Source organism: Limulus polyphemus, unplaced genomic scaffold, assembly GCF_000517525.1.
Source record: "Limulus polyphemus unplaced genomic scaffold, Limulus_polyphemus-2.1.2 Scaffold4161, whole genome shotgun sequence".
Taxonomy (NCBI): Eukaryota; Metazoa; Arthropoda; class Merostomata; order Xiphosura; family Limulidae; genus Limulus; species Limulus polyphemus.
The window spans coordinates 4,251-28,276 of record NW_013669771.1 but is presented as its reverse complement, the minus strand read 5'-3'; the positions used below and the strand labels follow the sequence as shown (position 1 = coordinate 28,276).

General features: G+C 30.6%; 1 protein-coding gene across 2 annotated transcripts in view; it reads right to left on the bottom strand.

Moving 5' to 3' along the window:
- LOC106470692 (probable histone-binding protein Caf1) overlaps positions 1–23,345 on the bottom strand; it is a 40,656-nt gene extending 17,311 nt beyond the window's left edge. Inside the window, exons 1-8 of one of the 2 annotated variants that reach the window (XM_013931252.2) lie at positions 23,172–23,345; positions 7,659–7,788; positions 7,222–7,272; positions 6,137–6,249; positions 4,254–4,427; positions 3,804–3,858; positions 905–965; positions 352–441 (exon numbers count right to left, since the gene is read on the bottom strand). In XM_013931252.2, the coding sequence (XP_013786706.1) occupies positions 352–441; positions 905–965; positions 3,804–3,858; positions 4,254–4,427; positions 6,137–6,249; positions 7,222–7,272; positions 7,659–7,788; positions 23,172–23,190 (693 nt within the window). In that variant the 5' untranslated portion in view covers positions 23,191–23,345. The remainder of the gene's footprint in view (positions 1–351; positions 442–904; positions 966–3,803; positions 3,859–4,253; positions 4,428–6,136; positions 6,250–7,221; positions 7,273–7,658; positions 7,789–23,171) is intronic. The other variant, XM_013931253.2, reaches the window with a different exon arrangement.
- Between the last annotated feature and the right edge of the window lie 681 nt (positions 23,346–24,026).

The following is a 24,026-nucleotide window of genomic DNA, read 5'->3' as shown; positions in this document are numbered from 1 at the left end:
TAACTATCCGGACATTATAAAGATTTTGCATGTGAAATTTCAAGTTTGTGAAGCATAAAGTATTTTTTAATCGCAAAATGAAAATTACCTTGCATGATAGATTGGCAAGATATGTAAAAAAAAAAAAAAAAGCCACGAGAGAAACACTGCTTTACAAACCTTATGATTTAATAAAAAAAATTTGATATTTTTCATATGAAAGCATTGTAATGTTTACTGATAATCTGCCAAATTTCGTTAACGTTTGCTTACTAATTTAAAAGTTATAGCATAAAAACTATAACAAGCACAAGATGGTTACGAGGTTGTCACATTGACTGACCCCGTGTTGTAAGAGTTAAGTCAACTCACCTCAACAACGGCCGTGTGTCCTGTGAATATAGTTTTTGCATCAACTATGTTTTCTTTTGGAGTTGAATTGATATCCCACAAACAGATTGTCTGAAAATAAAGAAAAAAGCTGTATTAAACATTTAACATTACTAAAACAAATTGGCAGGTTAACAATGAATTAATTTTCAGCCCTAATATTCACAAGTTATCTTTTTCTTTCAATGTTGTACAAATGATTCCCACATCACAGATTTTTAGTATTTATTTACCCAATGTTGTCATAAAACTACTGTTTCAGATTTCTTATTTATGAATATTTGTTTCTCTGTGACACTTTAACGGTAGTTATTGACAGTGTCTATTTCATAAAATATACAAGGTCTTAGGTCAAGCTTTAAAGTTCATTTACCAATACTAACTTTTTTAAGTAAGTCATCAAATGGTGGATAAACACCTCCGAGAGTAAAATTATGTTCCTGTTACTCATAGGAACAGCTACAAAACTAAATTTTTAAGTAAACTTTATAAAAACTTTTCTACCGAGCATAACAGAAAAACACTAACTACTCACATGATCGTCTGATGCACTAAGTAGATGACCATTCAGGTTAGCATTCCATGAAAGTCCATAGCTATGTAAATAGGTTTACTTGTTAAACTAACGTAAAAACACTAACTACTCACATGATCGTCTGATGCACTAAGTATATGACTGCTCAGGTTAGCATTCCATGAAAGTCCATAGCTATGTAAACAGGTTTACTTGTTAAACTAACAGAAAAACACTAACTACTCACATGATCGTCTGATGCACTAAGTAGATGACCATTCAAGTTAGCATTCCATGAAAGTCCATAGCTAAGTAAATAGGTTTACTTGTTAAACTAACAGAAAAACACTAACTACTCACATGATCGTCTGATGCACTAAGTAGATGACCATTCAGGTTAACATTCCATGAAAGTCCATAGCTATGTAAATAGATTTACTTGTTAAACTAACAGAAAAACACTAACTACTCACATGATCGTCTGATGCACTAAGTAGATGACTGCTCAGGTTAGCATTCCATGAAAGTCCATAGCTAAGTAAATAGGTTTACTTGTTAAACTAACAGAAAAACACTAACTACTCACATGATCTTCTGATGCACTAAGTAGATGACTGCTCAGGTTAGCATTCCATGAAAGTCCATAGTTAAGTAAATAAGTGTACTTGTTAAACTAACAGAAAAACACTAACTAGGTCATCTACTTAGTGCATCAGACGATCATGTGAGATTCAGGTTAGCATTCCATGAAAGTCCATAGCTAAGTAAATAGGTTTACTTGTTAAACTGGTGTATTTTTATCAAATAATCAGATATTCAATGCTGACTACATATTCATTTTGGTTTAAAGAGACCAATAATTTATGGGAACATTTTTAGGAACTGGAAAGGAGATTAAAATGTCTAATGTGTCTATCAATAACAACAGCTTCCCCTTTGTTAATTACATAAAGATATTTTATATAATGGGCACAAAAATCTAACTTTATAAAAAAAAGTAAATAAAATCACAACCTATATCTCCAGAATGTTAATTTATTAGCTCAATATTTTGCTATTACAGCTTCGTCAGGAGCTAACGATGTCCTACAAGTTCCCTAATCCAGTTAAATCTAAATTAGAACACTGTCATTCATAAATTGTACACCAATACACGTTTCGAACGACAGTGTTCCAATTTAGAGTTAACTGGATTAGGGAATTTGTAGGACATCAAGAGCTCCTGACGAAGCTGTAATAGCGAAATATTGGGCTAATAAAGTTAAATTCTGGAGACATAGGTCGTGATTTTATTTACATTTATAGAAATGTCTCGTAATAAATTCCAGTTAAACAAAGTTAACAGTAAGAAGGTATTTTAACTTTCTTTACTTCTACAACATTTTAAAGTACGAGTGAAAAATATACTTGGATGTTGTTCGTTGTGAACTTGTAAAATAAAGCAAGTGGAATACGTTAACATTACGATCAACTTCTCAAGTACTAAGTAAAAAGAATTTTACAGTTAAGAAATGCGTGAATTAAAATCATTAATTTTAAATGACTCACAGACACAATTTCCCCCCTTTTAAAATCCCAAAAGATTTTCAAAATATCTTTAACATTTCAAGATATGACTTATTTAGCAATCTCTAAAACATCACTGAATGTCCCTTAAGATACCGGTGGACAATGCAACTGACTGAACACAATATTTGTACAACATATTACTATTTGATTCATTATAAAAATCAGGAGAAAAAATAAATAAAAGGAGTGTTGTTACAGTACAGAAAATGTTATCATGAAAACTTTTCAGCATGAAATAGACATCTGAAATACTATCATTACCAATGTTGCATCAACTTGCCAAGTCTGGAATTCTAAGTATGAGTTTATTGCAAGAATTAGAAAGCACATCTTGTAAACCTACTTTGGAAGTATTACAATTCAGAGCTGATTGATAAGTGTACTACATTTATGGAGTTTTGTAAAAATTTGTTTTGTTTTTGTGGAGTTTAAGTTGCCAACTTTAATATAGCAACATCAGCTTTTTAAATGTGTTCTCATTTCAAATGTTCTATACAACAGAGTAACTATTAATGTAGTTTTATTTAAAGCTTTGCCTTATTTCAAATATGTTCTGTACAACAGAGTAACATTTGAAATGAGGCAAAGCTTTAAATAAAACTACATTAATAGTTACTCTGTTGTATAGAACATTTGAAATGAGGCAAAGCTTTAAATAAAACTACATTAATAGTTACTCTGTTGTATAGAACATTTGAAATGAGGCTAAGCTTTAAATAAAACTACATTAATAGTTACTCTGTTGTATAGAACATTTGAAATGAGGCAAAGCTTTAAATAAAACTACATTAATAGTTACTCTGTTGTATAGAACATTTGAAATAAGGCAAAGCTTTAAGTAAAACTACATTAATAGTTACTCCGTTGTACAGAACACATTTGGAATGAGGCAAAGCTTTAAATAAAACTACATTAATAGTTACTCCGTTGTACAGAACACATTTGGAATGAGGCAAAGCTTTAAATAAAACTACATTAATAGTTACTCTGTTGTACCAAACAAATGTGTTCTGTACAACGGAGTAACTATTTAAGTTTACATACAGAATTTATCGTATTTCAGGTTAAATTAAAAAATCTCAAATATTTTTTTCTTTGTAATTGGTTTAGTTAAGCCTCATATGCTTCTTTAACCAAGAGTTGTGGGACTTAAATCTATAACTCCTATGTTTTCTAATAATCAAAAATATTTATTAAGGTTAGATACATATATCTTACAATTAATTATTTTTGCTATAACAGTCAGTTTCTGTCAAAGAAGGATATAGCATATATATTGGAAGTTGAGTGTTAAAAACAACCAATTCTTCAATTTTAATTGTAAGAGGGGTCACTATCATGAATACATTACCCTTCTTTCTGATGACCTCTGAGACGTAGGTCTGGATTACATTTACCATTGGGATCTGCAAGAACAACAAACGTTTGTTTTAACTTAAGCCTTACAGGTATAAATAGTATACATCTTTAAGTACAAAATATGTAAAAACTCTTAAGTTCTGAACATGTCTAGTTATAGTTCAACAAATTATTCAAGCTTCAAATAGTGTATAGTTTTTCGTATCACCCTGGTAAGAAACAGAAGGTTTAAAATAATTTTTTACTTGCCTTTTTGGATTTTACTTCCTAAACATTCTAAATTTACTAGTTAAAAACTTACAGCTTAAAATGAGACTGTTTTTTTTAAAGTCAACACAATAGATTTGCTGGGTTCTACCAAGTAAATCCATACTATGTCTAAGTATATTCAACTTTGGGCAACAAACATTTTTCTACGGATGTTTGAATTATGTAAATTTACCTGGTTTTGAAGGATGTTTTGTGTAATCAAATACCAGAACATCACTAGATGGCGTTTTAGTAGCAATGATGCAGGGGTTTTGAGGCATGAAACGTGCTCTATTGACTTCACCTTCATGGTTTATTTTGATCTCTATCTCAATCTTTCCACTCACCGAGCCAAAACCTCCAAACTCTAAAACAACAAAAAAACTTTTTTTTTATAAATACAACTTATTAAAAATTTTAATTTAAGAAAGAAAGAAAACTAAATTATGTAAAACTGTAAAAATAACCTAGTACTTAGCAATCAAGAAAACACAAACGACAATCATTGTAGTTTCTAGTATTTGAAGGATATTCACATGTGTAAAACAGGTACATCTTAATCACAATGAGGATAAAATGGGATATTTCAAGCTGACATACTCTAAATTAGTTTTTGTTTTAACTGTGATTTGTAATCTTTTATTATCAAGATCAAATCCATCAGCCACGAACACACTTAACCTTTCTATGCATTTGTCACATTCAACCTGTGTTTTCATACAAATTTAAACTTTAGCATTTCACCCAATTTTGTGTGTTGGCATTTTTTTTTTAATGTTAAAAGCCCTATTTTTCTTAAATGTTTCCAGTACTAATTGGTTACATAATAAATGGTTAACAGTGAATATTAGTAGGATATAACAATAAATTAGTCTTTCAGTCTTTGGTTTAAAAATTATAGTATTGAACTATGTAACGTACTAAAAGTTTGTGTTTGCAGTAACATCGCTATGCGAGGTTGGACTTATCTATAATCATAGTTTAATATGAAAAGTTTATCTTGAAATTAAAATTATGACACTAACAGGAAAACAACAACAACAAAAATGAACAATTTAGTGACAGGAATTTAATTTTTAAAGGAACGAAATTTCCCTCAATTGGGGTGGGCAGGGATACTGTTATCCTCCTTTGCTCCACTTTCGGTAATTTTATTTGTTAGATTTGTGGGGTTTCAAGTTTTGCTGGAAAGGTTCATTCTATGTTGTCTATTGAGATAAAAAATAACAAAAATTGTGAGAGAAGCAGAAACACTAACCCTAATCGATGTTTTTTCATCTTTGTTAATTACACCTGTGTTATAGTAACATACCCCCCCTTTTCACTGTTTAATCTTTGTTAATTACACCTATGTTATAGTAGCCACTAACCCTAATCGACGTTTTTTCATCTTTGTTAATTACACCTGTGTTATAGTAACATACCCCCCTTTTCACTGTTTCACCTTTGTTAATTACACCTATGTTATAGTAGCCACTAACCCTAATCGACGTTTTTTCATCTTTGTTAATTACACGTGTTATAGTACCCACTAACCCTAATCGACATTTTTTCATCTTTGTTAATTACACCTGTGTTATAGTAACATACCCCTTTCACTGTTTTACCTTTGTTAATTACACCTATGTTATAGTAGCCACTAACCCTAATCGACGTTTTTTCATCTTTATTAATTACACGTGTTATAGTAACGTACCCCCTTTCACTGTTTCACCTTTGTTAATTACACCTATGTTATAGTAGCCACTAACCCTAATCGACGTTTTTTCATCTTTATTAATTACACGTGTTATAGTAATGTACCACCTTTTTCACTGTTTCACCTTTGTTAATTACACCTATGTTATAGTAGCCACTAACCCTAATCGATGTTTTTCATCTTTGTTAATTACACCTGTGTTATAGTAGCCACTAACCCTAATCGAAGTTTTTTCATCTTTATTAATTACACGTGTTATAGTAACGTACCACCCTTTTCACTGTTTCACCTTTGTTAATTACACCTGTGTTATAGTTACATACATCCCTTTTCACTGTTTCATCTTTGTTAATTACACCTGTGTTATAGTTACGTACCTCCCTTTTCACTGTCGTAATGGGAAGCATCAAACTGGGCATCTTCACTCGGTAGTTGTACACTAGCTATCAGTAGGTGGTTTTGTTCATCTGATCTATTAATAGAAGTTGAACTACATACAATTTTTAAGTTACTTAATTGTTCACAGAAAATATGTACAAAAATGCCTTTATTTATTACAGAATGATAATTACAGACAACAACCGGTCTTTTGAAACAACTCTGTTACTTACTTTCAGTTTGTTAACATTAACAATTAATTGTACATAAAACAAACACCACAGTAACTCAATTGTGACGGCTAACAAAACTGTTAATAATAAAACAAAAGACAGAAAATTCCTACATAAAAACAAACACATTTAGTGTAACTAAAATGAAAAGTAAAGAATACTAAAAACTACGCTGAAACACATCTTCCGTAATAACGTACATGACATAACTGTTTTCACACTATCTAAAGAAAGTCTGTGTTGATCGTTGTCCTACACTACTATCACAAATAAATCACACCAGTTTACTGTTCATTTTAACATGGTAACATTTAGTAACAAACTTTTAAAAAAGATGAGACTTACTCAACATTACTGGCTAATATTAACCTGTTAAATTAACTGTTAAAATAGAGCTATGTATATTACACTATTTTTAAGTCTGTATAAACTGTTAAAAAATGCATACTATATTATCTTTTAGATCTGACATTAATTATTAAACTTCAAGAGTAATTTATTCATAGTTATCTATTATAAAATGTGCTCAAAAACAATAGAAACTGAATTTTTCCCTTTTACATTGGCTATTTTACTTATCTTCTGACGTGGGTATTTGTAAACAGTATAATATACATTCATTGTCATCAAATGTACGACAAAAATCTCAGAAAAAGAAAAGATTTTGTTTGCAAAGAACAATGACTTAAATAAGATGAAAAACAGTCACTTGTACAATTAACTGTGTAAATAAGTCTTTTACTTGATTTGGAAATCTAAAATCTTAATGTTACTTATTTAAAAGTATTTTTTTTTTTTATTAAACTAGATTTTAATTCAATGACCAACAAGTTTCAACACTTGACACTTACGTATGTGTTCCAAGGATAAGCCTGTGAATCGAGTAATCTTTTCCTTCTGGCCTATTCATAAAGAAATATCAAATTAACAATAAGCAAAACGAGAATCAAAACACCTGTACAGTTCTAAAATATGTCGTTCGAGTACTTAAATAACACCTTTCTAGTAAAAACGTTTTTAACGAAACCACTACAATTTGAGAAATTTACTAACACTTTAAAGGCACAATATCTTCCTTACCCTTTTTATTTTCTTTATTTATCTAATGTTTTGTATCATTCATCAATGTAAAGTTAAACAATAAAAAATACCATATTAATCATCTGTTTTAAATTTTCTATGCTTTCGACAGTAGACCAATATCTATAATATTTTCATTGCACATACCGTTCATCTGAACTTTACGACAAATACAAGAATACTTTAAGGAGTGATTTCATCTGATTACCTTGTCACATCTGGAAGCCACTGAGCAGTCAGACTTGGCCATTCTAAGGCATGGGTCATTACTAGATCATAAAGAAATGGCGTATTCTTCTTCCAGATTTTATATTCTTCATTAATAACTCTTTCCTCCACTAATAAGAAATAAAATGTTGTTGTTGAAATGAATCCATCAAACAATTCAATGACCACTGTACTGTATTATAAAAACCAATTACTATTTCTTTAATCTTGATACTCATATATTCTACCAAACTCCTAATAAACTTACAAACTTGACAACACACCATACATACAGCAACACCTGTAGCAATCAGAAATACATGTTATTCTCAGTTTTGGGATCAGACTCAAAGTTTTATAAATAATGGTTTTGCCAAAAAAACAGGAGTGATATTGAAATAAGTTCACCTACTACGTTAATGAACAATTTATAGTTATTTAAGTTTACACTAAACAGTTCTTAATAAAGTTGAATAAAAACATTTCAAAAAAATCAACTCGATTCTCCATTCAGCCAAGTACATGTAGAGTACGACAGTTCAATCATAACAACAAAAAATTTCTCCATCCTCTAACCAAGTGGAAACAAAATGTTATTAAATGTTTTGTCTTCCACTGAAGTGAGAAAAGAGTCCTAATAACATAAAAGTTTCCATTTTATGTAAAGTATTACTGTCAAGAGGAAGACATCTCAATATTCACTTAACAGTTGCAGATCTAATGACACCAGGCAACAAAAAAAAAAGTTTTCTCTGGTACTAGATAAAAATACAACTGTTTCTGAATAATTTGGTGATTCTAATTCTAGAAATCATGTTGAAAATTACTGACCATCTCTAGTCTTAGAGTTGACAGATTTATTAAAAATGCTCTTATATATCATGAAAATAACTTTATTCATTAAAGATTTTATTAAAGAATGTTTAAAAATAATACATAATAGCAGTTTAAGACAGCAATGAGTATAGTAAGATTATATAGTGAAACTACATTCAGGCTGTGTTCCAAACTGTTATTATTTATTAAAAATTTCTGCTTGACTTGCTGTACCATTTGTATATGTTTTCATTTTCACACTGTAAGAACCAACAGTAATCTTCCATCAACACATGATTCTATTGTCCTTGATATTGCTGTTCCATTGTAGAAATATCTTGGTGGAAGAGCTCACCATGCTCATCGCTCACTACACCTAGATCATATAAAAATATGTCTAAGTGGGAGTGTAAGAAGTACATCTTTAGTGAATTCCTAGACCAGCATACCATCAACCAACACAACATAGTTTTCATCTCTGTGATTTCCTAAGAAAGTTTTGACAACCAGTTTGAATGATCTCCAGGCAGCAAGTTCTTCCTGATTGAGTACTGTTTCAAAATCATCATCCATCAGTTGTTCCAGAATGTGTAGCCAACAAACATACCTCCTTTCATTTTTGCTTCACTGATTTCTGGAAACTTATCAGACAGATATCTGAAACCATTACCATATTTGTTCATTCATTTAATATGAAGTGGGTAAGAAACACATTTTGAGGATTCACTAAAAGTTGATACACAATATTCTGTTTCCCTTGTATGTAATTCCCTCTCACTGGCCATTCCTTTTTTAAATGATTTTTATCATCTCGGATGTTCCAGAGACACAAAAAGCAACAGCGTTTGGTATACCCAATCTGTAGGCCTAGCAGGAGTGCAATAACTTTCAGATCACTACATACATATGTTCCAGTATGATGGCCTCAAGTATAATTTGTATGCTTTGATAAGTTTCTTTCATGTCCACAGTATTAGCAAGAGGAATCGATGGCTTAGTGTTCCCATTGTGCAAAAGTACAGCTTTCAGACTAACTTTAGATGAGTCGATAAAAAGTCTCCATTCTTGAGGATGATGTTCAGTACCTAATTCTTCCATTAATGTATCAACATTTGTGCAGAAACAAAAAAATTTTGCATGTTATAAGAAGCAAGATTTTGATGGTGACTTCTGTAAATTGAAACTTTAGTTCCTGGAGTTAATAAATTCCATTTCTGTAAACAAGAGTCAAGAAGTTCCCCTTGCTGCTTTGATAGAGACAAGTTACGAATCAGATCATTTAGCTCTTCTTGTGTGATCAGATGAGGCAGTTTATATTGAGGTGCCACAAGAATAGAATTACTAGATGAAGATGATTCATTGTCTTCTTTTCAGGATAACTCTTCTGTTTCCCAGTTCACTGGTGGATGTGGCACTGGAAGATCATGCCATATCATGGAAACTGTAAATGATATACTTGCTCTCTTTTTATTCAGCTACCGTATCAAGCCAGATGTGCAAACTACAAAACACATGTGGAGCCTAATGTTTTTCTTTGTAAAATTGTAATATATTTTATACAAATGTAGCAGAAACTGTTTAAGTGATTTTTGCACTTTCTGACTTTACTTGAACTGGAAGCTGCCAGCATTTCAAATGATTTTCTAAAAAATATGAAATAATTTATGTTTACAGAACTACAGTTTAAAAGATTTTAAAAAACAGAGTTTTGCAGAACTTGATTATATATGAGAGGAATAAAATCAGACTTTGTTTTGACTGTGTGCGAAGCGAGGCGAAGTGACCGACCGAGTGAGAGGCAACAGAGAGAGGGGCATCTGACTCCACTCGTTTTATGCTCAGTCGTGGAACTTCTCAAATGTTCTAGCAAACTGAGCACGTGAGGGTTTTGTGATTCCCGGGCAAAAGTGGTGCAATTCACAACAATTATATCGAGAACAAACAGCATACATGAACAATATATTTGGAATTTTACACCAATAGAATAAAGTAAACGTTTGAAGTTATCAAAAATGCACACCGTTTACACTTTAAACTGTTTAAGTAAACTTAATTTCAAAGCATATATCTATTGTATTAAGTTGACTGCATCATATTTCGCATAATGCCAATAAAATATTGAGATATTACAATAACTAAAATTTATTTTTAAGGTGTCATGTCACCCTGGCATGGAACTCCCCATTTAGAAACTTTCTTGGAGTAAAAGCAGAGAATTTCTGGATTGTTAAATTTCTACATAAATGAACTTCTGGACTGAGAAATGTAGAAGATTACTGGTATTACTGAGTAAATGCACAAATCTGGAAGAAATGGTAAAATAAGTTTATTTCAATAAGAAAGCTATTTCATACTAAAAAAAAAAGACAAGTTAGAGATAAACTACAGCTTTTATAAACTAAACTACACTGAACTAATAAACAGATGTATAGGAAGAAATGATACACCGGGTGTAAGGTAGCAACTTGGTGAAATAATTAAAATATTTATGCTATTTCAGCTGGTAATCCTGGTTCACAAGAATGTAACATGGAGACAAGTTATAAAAACAAAGCATTCTGCATAAAACTGGTAATACATGTATTAAATATCTCTATATTGTTGATTCCATATTCTACAATCAGTCTTTTAAAATTTGACCAGCTTACAGCCTGAAAATCTATAAATAGCCAGTACAAGTTTACCAGTTACACACAAATATACCACTCTAAATCATAGATTGTTCATGTTCACATGTTAGTGTTAGGTAGCTAAGATTGTTCATGTTCACACGTTACTGTTAGGTAGCTATTTAACTGTAACAATAACAAAAAACTTGTCCATACATATATATCAAACTTAGCTGTGCCACGATATTTCAATGATAACAAAAACTTGCATTACTGAAAATTTGATAGCGCAGAATGCAAACTTTGTTTTTAGCAATGGTTGAACTTAATCTGATTACTACTGCACCACGATGGTAAAATTATCATCACACAGTAACATTTTCCAAACAACAGTAGTACCTAACACAATAACCTAATAAAGTTCATTCCTACACACATTTGTGAGTTTTCTACAAACTTCAAAAAATCACAGAGATAAGAAAGTTAGTTAAAAAGTATTTTTCATGGTGTAAAAAAATAGTGTTTCCTAGTTCAAAGAGAGTTGTGAGACAGTGTGTGTCAGTGAAAAGTTCTTAAGAATATAACAGTATTTGTCTATTTTTTTTAAATGTGTTTTCACAATAACTCCATTAAGTAGTATTAGGCCTATAAAGGCTACTTCATAAAACATTTTAGACATCAGTAGAAATGATCTTGTTTGTTCAGTGAAAATGTCTACAGGGACTTTCACACTGCAATGTAATCATTTATTTTTTTAATAAATCATGCATGTAATAAATGACTGATTCTATGTTGTTAAATTTTAAATGTTTAGTGGCATTCAGGCCACTTGTGTTAGAATGTTTTTACAATACTAGAACCAAAACATTTAGTACCTTAAAAGTTATTAGAAAAAAATTATCCCACAATTTACAAAAGTAGAACTGAATGGTTAAATATATTAACCTGATCTGTAGCATTACTTTTATTTGCCAACTTGCATGAGAGTAATGTTATTTCTAGACACTTCAGGATAATAATTGGCTGGCTGATTGTAGTTTATTAATGAGCCCAACAACTGATTGGTAAGTTATTCTAGTCACCTAGCTTTATGCATAAACTACAATCTTACAGTTTAGAAGCAACATCAAACATATAGTTTACTTAATTCAACAATAAATGGATTCATGTACAATTTTATATCTACACAGAATTATAAAGTGAAACAGAGAATTAAGTTGAAAGTGATCAATACAACAAAAATATTAGATTCTACATGTCAATTAATAACATCAGGCCACTATTCTTCCACAGAGCAGGTTCAGACAGAAACAGAGTATTTTATATAAAAATATTAAGATTTTATCACACAGTTACTTTTGTTAATTTCTCCACAAACAATGTTTTAACACACAGTTACTTTTGTTAATTTCTCCACAAACAATGTTTTAACACACAGTTACTTCTGTTAATTTCTCCACAATGTTTTTATGCACAGTTACTTTGTTAATTTTCCACAAACAATGTTTTTACACACATTTACTTCTGTTAATTTCTCCACAATGTTTTATCAGTTACTTCTGTTAAATTTTCTACAATGTTTTTACGCACAGTTACTTTAATTTTTCCACAAACAATGTTTTATCATAGTTACTTTTGTTAATTTTTTCCACAAACAAGTTTGTTCCACAGAAGAAGTCTAGTTAGGCTTATAGCAGTTTAATTCTGTACTGTTTAAACTTTTTTTTTTGTACACAAAATTAGGTCTACACTAACCACAAAATGGCTGTGGAACCTGCTAGATTGGCTGAAATCACCAGAACTAGTGAAATTCAACGTTACGTATCCAGAGAAACAAAATCTTTAACACTAGCACACAAAAAGTAGAGAAACATAAGTGATACACTGTTTAGATTGTTATGTAATCTTGTGGAGACCAAAGGCGTATGTCAGAAAATCCCGGCCATATTCTACCACAAGTATAAAAAATTATAAACCTAAATGGATCAAAGCAGCCCCCACACAACCAAACACCTAACATGTGACCACACAATGATCTTAATAGAAAAGGAAGCAAATAAAATTCTAACCACAGCAACAACAAAATTACAGAAACATCTAAATCAATTTCATTCCAAAACAGTAACATATGGCAATAAAGATTTATCATGAAGGAAGCTAACTAATCAAACACACAAAACATTGTTAACAAAAACAGAAAATATGAGCAAACCAAGCTACCGGTTCAGTGTAACAAATGATCTTACACGGAATGAAACAAAACAGTCCTAAATAAACAAAAACAGTAAATATGAGCAAACCAGGCTACCAGTTCAGGTATAACAAATGATCTTACACAAAATGAAACAAAACAGTCCTAAATAAACAAAAACAGTAAATATGATCAAACCAGGCTACTAGTTCAGGTATAATAAATGATCTTACACAGAATGAAACAAAACAGTCCTAAATAAACAAAAACAGAAAATATGAGTAAACCAAGCGACCAGTTCAGGTATAACAAATGATCTTATACAGAATGAAACAAAACAGTCCTAAATAAACAAAAACAGTAAATATGAGCAAACCAGGCTACTAGTTCAGGTATAACAAATGATCTTATACAGAATGAAACAAAACAGCCCTAAATAAACAAAAACAGTAAATATGAGCAAACCAAGCTACCAGTTCAGTGTAACAAATGATCTTGCATGGAATAAAACAAAACAGTCCTAAATATACTAAAACAGAAAATATGAGCAAATCAAGCTACCAGTTCAGTGTAACAAATGATCTTATAGAGAATGAAACAAAACAACCCTAAGTAAACAAAAACAGAAAATATGAGCAAATCAGGCTACAAGTTCAGTATAACAAATGATCTTGCATGGAATGAAACAAAACAGTCCTAAGTAAATATATGCTGGTGTTCATTCTCATGCATGTCCTTGCATAGTTTGGTGACTGTCTGCTATGAAGTATACATACGAGGTGTACTTACCTAACCTGTTAGAAGCATATTTTTCACATTTTACGTCCATTTTGCCAAAACACTGCATACACACACACCCACACAATAATATATATATAATTTTTTTGACAATTAAAATGTGAATATCATCATGGCCCACGTAACAATAAAAAAATCACTCACTGATTAGAGGTAATATAACATGGATTAACCCTACATGTCCCTGTGTTAACAAGGTTATTTTAAGTCATTGCTGAACGAAAGTATTAGATGGCATTTCTTGTATTAATTCTAGAAACCCAACAGTGAAATAGGAGAATACGTTATAATGTGGCAACCACACAGCACTTGCCATATACAGTGCCTATGAAGTATTTCTCAGAATACCACAGCTCATCAGTGGTCTAGGCACTATGTATATCATCAGTTTTATTTAAGTCATTTACACATCAGACTTTTTGAGTAGCATGACACTATTTCTTTATATTTCATAACTGATTATTTATTATTATCTACTTGAAATAACTATTAGTAATCACAAGAACAGACAAACCAGCAAGCTAATCTCGTTCTCACAGTGAGTCAAGCAACCAAATCATCAATGGGACAAAAGTAGATTAATAATTATAAGAACCGACAAGTGAAATATCGTGTCATATTTCAGCCACACTAGATCTACCATATCCATTGCCGATGAGGCCTTTCCCCTAATACTACAGTTCATGATATGACATAGCTATCTAGGCCTATACATACCATCAACTTTTAATGAACATTATAGTAAGAACAAGATTCAACAAGAGAATTGTAATTATCTATTTTATTTCACTCATTTAGAAATCAGGTTAGATTTGGGAAAAAATCATTTGATGTTTAGGATTTTTTTTATTATCAGTTTTAAAGCTAGAATTTTATGTCAAAACTTGAAACCTGAAATTTAGCATTTCAGAATAAAAACAAAATTAATGAATAAAATGTTTTCAAACTTGACCAGAACATTAAAAAATTATTTATTTGTAACAACACGTCTACACCATATTTCTGGCATACTGTCTATAGAGATATGAACATTTGATTTTCACCAAATGAAAGAGCATTGTCAGTATAAAGTAAAATATACGCTCTCTCATAAAGTTTGATAAATAATCCTAATAAAATAAGTGTACGTGCACCTTTTACCAGGTTCAAAAAGTAGAGGTGGTATTAGGCTTATGACACAATACATGTTGCAATACACCAGCCACAATTTGTATGTTGATACACCAAAACCTCCTCCACATCTCTGTTTACATAACTTAAAAAGAAATACATTTTTAGATCAATATTTCAACAACAGCACATTTACTGATAAACAATAATACAGTTATTCACATTAAAAACAAAACATAACAGCTACTTTTGTCAGTTTTATGTACCCTTACTGAAAGCTGACCTATGCAATGATGCCGGCACACATGCGTAATAAAAATCATGTTAAAACAAATCATAATAACAGATTAGTGGAAAATATACACAACGCTACACACTATACTACAGTAAAGTTCTCAATCATGTTAAAACAAATCATAACAGATTAGTGGAAATTTGTTTTAACATGACTGAGAACTTTACTGTAGTATAGTGTGTAGTGTTGTGTATCTGTTGTGTATATTTTCCACTAATCTGTTGTTATGATTTGTTTTAACATGATTGAGAACTTGACTGTAGTATAGTGTGTAGTGTTGTGTATATTTTCCACTAATCTGTTGTTATGATTTGTTTTAACATAATTGGGAACTTTACTGTAGTATAGTGTGTAGTGTTGTGTATATTTTCCACTAATATGTTATGAACTATACTACAGTAAAGTTCTCAGTCATGTTAAAACAAATCATAATAACAGATTAGTGGAAAATATACACAACACTACACACTATACTACAGTAAAGTTCTCAGTCATGTTAAAACAAATCATAACAACAGATTAGTGGAAAATATACACAACACTACACAGTATACTACAATAAAGTTCTCAGTCATGTTAAAACAAATCATAATAACAGATTAGTGGAACATATACACAACACTACACACTATACTACAGTAAAGTTCTCAGTCATGTTATAACAAATCATAACAGATTAGTGGAACATATACACAACACTACACACTATACTACAGTAAAGTTCTTAACATTATACATCTGTTTGTAATTAAATTTTATTGTCAAGACTGTCAAACTTTGTAACAAACCATTGGTAAAACTTATGTATCTAGATATGTATGGTATCAATATACAGATATGTATCATATCAGCCCTAGTGAAAACATAACCTCTGCCCACCTTTGGTGGCAGAGGTAAAAAGGAAGAGTGAAAATCAGTCTGCATCTCATCTAGCCAAACATTTATAAAGGAATAAACATTCACGTTGTAAAATCAAAGTCAAATAGTTACTAGAAATAATAACATACATAAAAAATAGCCAAAAACCATCACAGAAATAGAATATAACTTACAACATTTTGTTTTGTTTTTATAATAAAAACCTAAGTTACATAAAGAATAATTATAAATAAAAATGTTAAAATACACCAAAAAAAACCATCATACTAGGAAAGACCACAAAAAAGAAAAAGTAAAAACAACAGAAAGAGAGGAAATAAAAAACCCTTAAAGAATTGAGCAACAAAAATACAACAAAATAAGCTATTAATTAATAAAAAATAACTAGTACGTACACAAGCCTGCCGTTAACCACAGTGGCAACGCATTTAAAGCTGGGTGATTTAATCGATTTGTGCAAGGAAACTAATTAATCAATTGATCAAAATTAGTTTTTGACTACAATCTGATTATTCCAACTATCCAAGCGATCATACTGCCACAAAACCGGCTATCTTGTTTTTTAGAGTTATGGCTAATTTTCAGCTGGCTGATAATACCCACCACCACCCATTTTGTTGTGTAACTGCTGGCTGAGCATCCTACCTTTCCCCTGGCCTTTTTTTTTTGTTGTTTTTTCTCTTGTACATACCATGGTTTGAGGAATGCTGTAGTGTCAATTAATCGGTTAAAAAAAAACAAACACTAATCACCTAATTCTAGAGATGATAATCATATAATTACATTGCCAAGTTTATTTTCTGTTCCATTTTTTCTCTGCTGATTGCCTTATGATAAACCTGTATTTGTACCATGTTTTATGAAGTAAAGAGCACAGGATGCATCTCAATAAACCTGTCATTTGCCCCACTGGAATGTTCCTCTGCATGATATTGAATATTATAAATGTTGTCTTTATTGGCATTTTATTTACACCAGCACAGACCTGCAAAACATTTCCAATCAAATTAGTATCTTTATTGCAAAAGTGCTTCCTTAAACACAGGATTTCTAGAATAATACAAAATTATTAAATACAGGATTTCTAGAATAATACAAAATTATTCTAAACAGACACCAAAATCTATAAGTATACTTGTCTTTAGGCCTAACATTAGTTAAGCCTATATTAAATACAACCTATATTCAATGGAGATAAATTAACTCTGTAGCTCATGTATGTTTTTGCTTTAGTTCAGTTTGGGCTAAACTTTACCATACTTAATAGTATCAATAAATAAATTTGTAACATTATTCTGTGACCTAACATTAGACCTTTTTAAAAACTCTGATAAGCTTTAAATATGTTGTTGTACAAAATGTTTCAAAGTATATTTACATCCACCTTCCATTGAAATGAAATACATATGCATATTCAGAACAAAAACTGAGTATTATAATAATAAAAGATTGTCAATACTTATAGAACCGGGGGATTGGTGGAATTTGCTAATCGATTAAACATCAGGTTCATTAAGCAATTATTAATCAATTATTATGAGACTAATTTTTTTTTCTCAGCTTCTTTTGAGTTTTTAAAAACATTTTCAAAATTTCTCTTCACTTAATATGATACATTTTTAGGTACAGCAACTTTTGTCAAGAAAACTTGAGGTGATACTACATGTCCTCTCTGCAGCGGTTAAAATAATTCATGAGATGGAAATCAAAGTATTGTAAGAAATACTAAAATCATGGTAATGTGAAAATATATTTAATTACATACATTTTGATTTTTTGCTGATTCCATCATAAGCGTGAAACACAAAAATATTCAACAATTTGATAAGTACAAAAACATCATAAAACTTTAAGCAATCTTTAGATATTAAAGGATGTTTTAGAAAGAACCCATTGGAATGATAAATTTTACATTACACAGTAAAGACTGGACATGCATGCTAAAAAAAATCAATCAATCAAACAACGTAAAGCTTGCTGTACTAATGTGTTTAAGAAGCACCTACCAACAGCCAGACTGTTTTCCCCTTTTAATGCTTCTGGTCTAGCGAGATTAGTCATAACTAAACAGCATTAGTACTCACATAAACAGGCTAATAAATGACTTAGTTATTATATAATATCTAGAAAGTTACAAGCCATGTCAGATACGTTCTCAGAAACAATCAAATAACCTAGTTATTTAGCAATCTTTTTTTTCAAGCAAACAAAGTATAATGAATACTAGGTGTACTTCTGCAGGGTCCCCAAGTGTTCTGTTCTAACAGTAAATAAAACCAAAATTAATAAGAGTTACAAATATTTTTATTTTGAAGTTCACAAGTCATGCATAATTTTCGTGATTCATGGCATGCGCACATTTTACTGACGTCATTTTAATGTCTACTGACTGACTGACTGACAACACTACTGTGTAGTGGTGAGAGTGCTTACAACAGATGACCCCTCCAGGCAGCCTTCAGCCCCCCTTTCAGGGAAATTAACTTGTCATAACTTTTCTTTTTTTAAAACAATCTTACTCTTAATAATACTGGTTACATTAAGTTAACCCTTTCGTGATGGTCTCAGTATAAAATACAAGAGTTCGTATGCACATTTGCACATGTTAAAAGTTTTATACTGTAACTTTTAATGCAGTATGTATATCTTCACAAAATCTTCAAATATTATTAGTATAATCTCTAAAACCTCCTAAATACATTTCAAACGTTTGTTTTCAGTAAAACTTTATGTTTTGTCTGTTATTTTCTCTACCTTAATTATACAGGGTCTGTCAATTTGACCGACATTGTAACCACCATAAAAACATTAGGAAATAAATATGATTTTTTTTTCTAGAATGACTATAAATTATAACATGAAACACAAATGTTTAGTCTAAATAGCTTAAATCTCATAACATTTATATATTTTTATTATACTGACCTTACAGTCATGCTTGGTTAACATTACAGAAGTTGCAATGACACGACGCACATGCACTTGTGATACTGAATCCAATAATATAAAGCTGACCTTTACAAAGTGACCTGTGTTGGCTGTGTTTTAGTGGACCAGCATTTTGAAAAACAGTCTCATTTCAGTTATAATACATTATATATGTATTCACATTATTACTATTTACAAATAAGTTCTTAAACTTATTTTTCTTAAAACAAAAAAACAGTAAATAAAGAAGTCTAGCAAACAATTATATCTTCCAGTTACAAACTTTCTACTCGTTTGCTAAGCCTTATCAAATTTCGCACGTGGAGGATGTGAAACGAAATAATTTTTTTTAGGTTTTATATATATACATTTGAAATAACCAAAAATCATAAATCACTATACTGATACTAAAGAATTCCACAATAATTTATCAAACTTAGTAGATATGCTGTATTTGGGTCTAAAAATTTGAAATTTCAATCTCACCAAAGACGCACCTTGCCAACATGAAAATTTGTATCGAAAGAATTTATAGACATCGTAAAACCTGAAAATGGCTGGGAAAGCCACTAGGGGGATATTCTGAGCTTTTGATTGGTTATTCACATGTCATATACAGAAGAAAGTGCATGTAAGGGACCATTTCCAAAAATGGAAAGAGGTGAGTGAGGCTACTGTGTTTGATTTATTACATGAGCAATATCTCAGCAAATAGAAAAGATAAGACCTTCTTATTTTATATTCTAGCTTGTCAATATCGGTAATTTGAGTTTCTAATTTGTACGAAACTACAGACTTTGTATTTTGACATCACAAGCATTTAATTTGAACTAGCGCTGCATTCAACATACCACGTGACACACAAAAATCGATGTTTAGGTGTTTTTTAAATATTTACTTTTAAATTAACATATCAAATAATGTATAATACCAAAATTTGAATTATAATCTACAGTTTGATGCCAAACTTATTGACATAAATTCATAACATAGTAGTTAATAAAATTTTGAATGCAAGTCAGGAAACGCAATGACATGGCCTTTGACACATGGGGTTAAAGCTACACTGTTATTTAGATATAATAAACACGACCAACGGGCATCACTATGGGTAGTTATATAAGAAACAGCTACTAATCCACACCTGTAAGTCCCTGAACTGTGTACAAACAGAAGGCATGCACAGTGTCGTGCACATTCCTACCAATGGAAGTGGTAAATGTTCATATTATTTGGATAGATAGAATAATCGAAAACAGTAATAGCTGGAAACACTGACTTTGGTATAGTTGATTGTTTTCATGACATTTATCTATTTAACTGTTAATTTTGATCAAACAGTTATCTTACACGACACTACTTATGAAATTGATGCTCATGGGTAACGGACTATGTTGATTATCTGTTCAGATCCAATTTCAAAACCATATAACTGAGCATCTGTTTGGTATTACTAGCTCTAATCGCTTATAATTTTGGTTCACTTTTTCACTGACAGAGCCATAGCCAATCTGTCAGAATGATCTATTTGAATAACTTATGATGTATCGTGAGGGCATCAAACACTAGTGAATTACTTAATGATAGTCACAGACAATGCAGATTTTAATCTATTTGAATAACTTATGATGTATCGTGAGGGCTTCAAACACTAGTGAATTACTTAATGATAGCCACAGACAATGCATATTTTAATCTATTTGAATAACTTGTGATGTATCGTGAGGGCTTCAAACACTAGTGAATTACTTAATGATAGTCACAGACAATGCAGATTTTAATCTATTTGAATAACTTATGATGTATCGTGAGGGCTTCAAACACTAGTGAATTACTTAATGATAGTCACAGACAATGTAGATTTTACAAGATGGAAAAAATGCTTTAATTCAATAGTTTCATACCACAATACTATATACAATTCAACTATCATGCATGAACAGGAAATCTAGGCAGTGGTTATACATTGATGCCATTACCACTATACATGTATTTTGCTTGGTTTAATGCTTTGACTATTCATAATGTATAATAAAATATTTATAATACAAGTATTTATATCATATTTTGCAAATACTAGGATTCCATTACTAAATTACTTTGTATAATATGATGGATTTAATTTCTGAAGTTCAAGTTTTGGACCACTTTAATGAAAAAAAATTCATTAAAAATTAAATCCAACAGTCTGAGTTAGAAAGTAAAATTAAGTACTAATAGTAAGAAGTCCCAGAGAATCACAGTTTGCAGCCATGGAAGCGTATGAATACAAGATCACAGTTGTGAATATATAAATCTCCCATAATCAAAATACTTAAGCATTAAAGAAACTAAAATAACATGGTTATAATTCAAGTAAATTACTTATTAAATTATTGTAAACCAAACAACAAATGAAACGTGTCTATAGTACTATTACACGCAAAGTTTATTTCAAGGCAACCATACTCCCATTAGTTGTAAATCAGCTAAAATAAGATTGCCAAGATAGTTAAACTTTCTTTTGCCATTTTGCCAAGGAATGGGTGAACATTAGAACCTAAAACAGTGTCTGAGGTTGATGCTTGACCAATAAAGGTCAGTGATATCAAACGATAGCTCTCTTCATGTTCTACATTGGTCTGGGCTGGTGGGTTTTTTTTTGGGTATCCAGAAGCATTTTCTGATTTGAAAACACACAAACAAAACTTTAAATTTTTCATTGAATTTGAAAAAACAATCCCATACAATAAACTGTGTGATCTGTATTACATAATTCATAAACCGATATATACATATAGATACAAACACACGTCTGCCCAAATCAAATCAACAGCCTGTCAAAAAATGATGAATTGGAACTGTAGGCAGACAATAAATTACCTTGGCAACAGTTTGCTTTATGTCATTACCGGTACATATCTGTCAATCCTGATAACAAAATCTCTCCTTTACTTTAGTAGGTAAATATGCAAGTTTATACATGATTTTTAACATTTCGTTGTTGACAGTTTTCATTACATTTATCAATATGATATAAATTTATGTGTACAGGTTTTAAATTGATGTAATTTATTAGGGTTACATTTTATCTTACCTTGTCATAAGTTTCATGAAGTGTCTTAGGATACCAGGTAAAGCAATAATTTGATATCACTCAGAGAAATTTTATTAACATTGTTCCAATGAGATGGTTTCATTACACAAAAGGTCAATTTACAGGTACAATTACTAATTGTTTTTCATTAATTATTATACGCATAATTCAAATTGCAGTGTAAATCTACTAAACTGTAAAATCCAATGGTGTGTAAATTTTATTTTCACTATTTAAAAATCAACAATATTACAAAACTTTACAAAATATCAACCAGTATGTCTTTTCATTATTCAGTATAACTTTTCTCAAATCTGACTAACACTAACAGTAAGAATCATCATCAAAATTAATGTATTATATTTCAAATACTTAAAAATGTGTAGGCTTGATCTTTTATTAAAAGTTTTAATGAGCTTAGACTACCATATTAATAATGGCTGGAGACGGCTTAAATGGGTAATGAAGAAAAACTTTAGTATAAGTTTAACATGACAGCAAATGTACAACGTTTCGACAAGGTTTTGTCATCATCAGGTACCATATTACAAACATTTCACCTTAGATAAATCTTTGAAACGTAACAGAATCTAAGGTTATGAGATACAAGTACGTCCACATATCGAAATTTGGTATACTTATTATATAATATATTATTAGGCCTAGCAACGTTACTACTAGTATTAATGTTACTAGCCCCGTTTATTACACACCATCCGCTTCTCAACACTCAGAAGACTAAGACAAGTAGGCTTAAAAATCATTCACAGTTTAACTTTACAAGTTGTGAATGTAGATTTTTTCTTTCCTACCTGCATCTTTGTCCGTCATGCTGGCTCGCCTTTAATAAAGATTAAACGTGATAATTTTTGTGTGTGTATAACTTCCGAAACTTACTTATTACTAACGTAACTCAACACTAAACAATTCTACTTCACCGGCTATATCGCAACAAAGCCAATTGAATTTCAACATGGAACATGCGCAAGTATCTCGCGCCAAATCTTAATGACTTGTGGGTAGTTATTGACAAAAAAAAGTAAAGAAGGAAAGAATGTCTTGTGTCATTATTATAATTTTATTTAATTATCAGTAAAAATTTTGGGCCTTATAATACATTAGTAACTTATTTGCAATTTGAACTTTCTAAAATTTAAACACACCAATATGGTCGAAATTTACAAGCACTAATTGTTATAAAACGTAAATTATTTTATTATTACATCAAATAATTCTGGTAAAATGTTTAAGAAAGGCAAATTCATTGAAAAATACAATTTTAAGAGTTCAAAAACTTCATTTTGCGAAGAAAAATTCTTAAACACATTATAAAATAGGAAAATCCTTTGTGTTTAAATAAAATAGTGGAGATGTTGAAATTTTGATCTGTGGTGGGCACAGCACAAGATACCCCATCGTATAGTTTTGTTTGTACTTAAAAACAAACAAAAAACGAAGCTTGTGAAAAATAATAATCAAAAATTGAGTGCGATAAACATTAATTAATCTATAAGGCAATCTAGTAACAAGAGGAGTATCTCCACAAACAATATAATTACAATTTACAGATAATTATGTTATTGTCAATCAGGTCATTTTTCGAAACAATTAACAAAAAACAAAAAAAGCCATAGGGCCAAACTTAGGCAGTAAATTTTATTTTTATT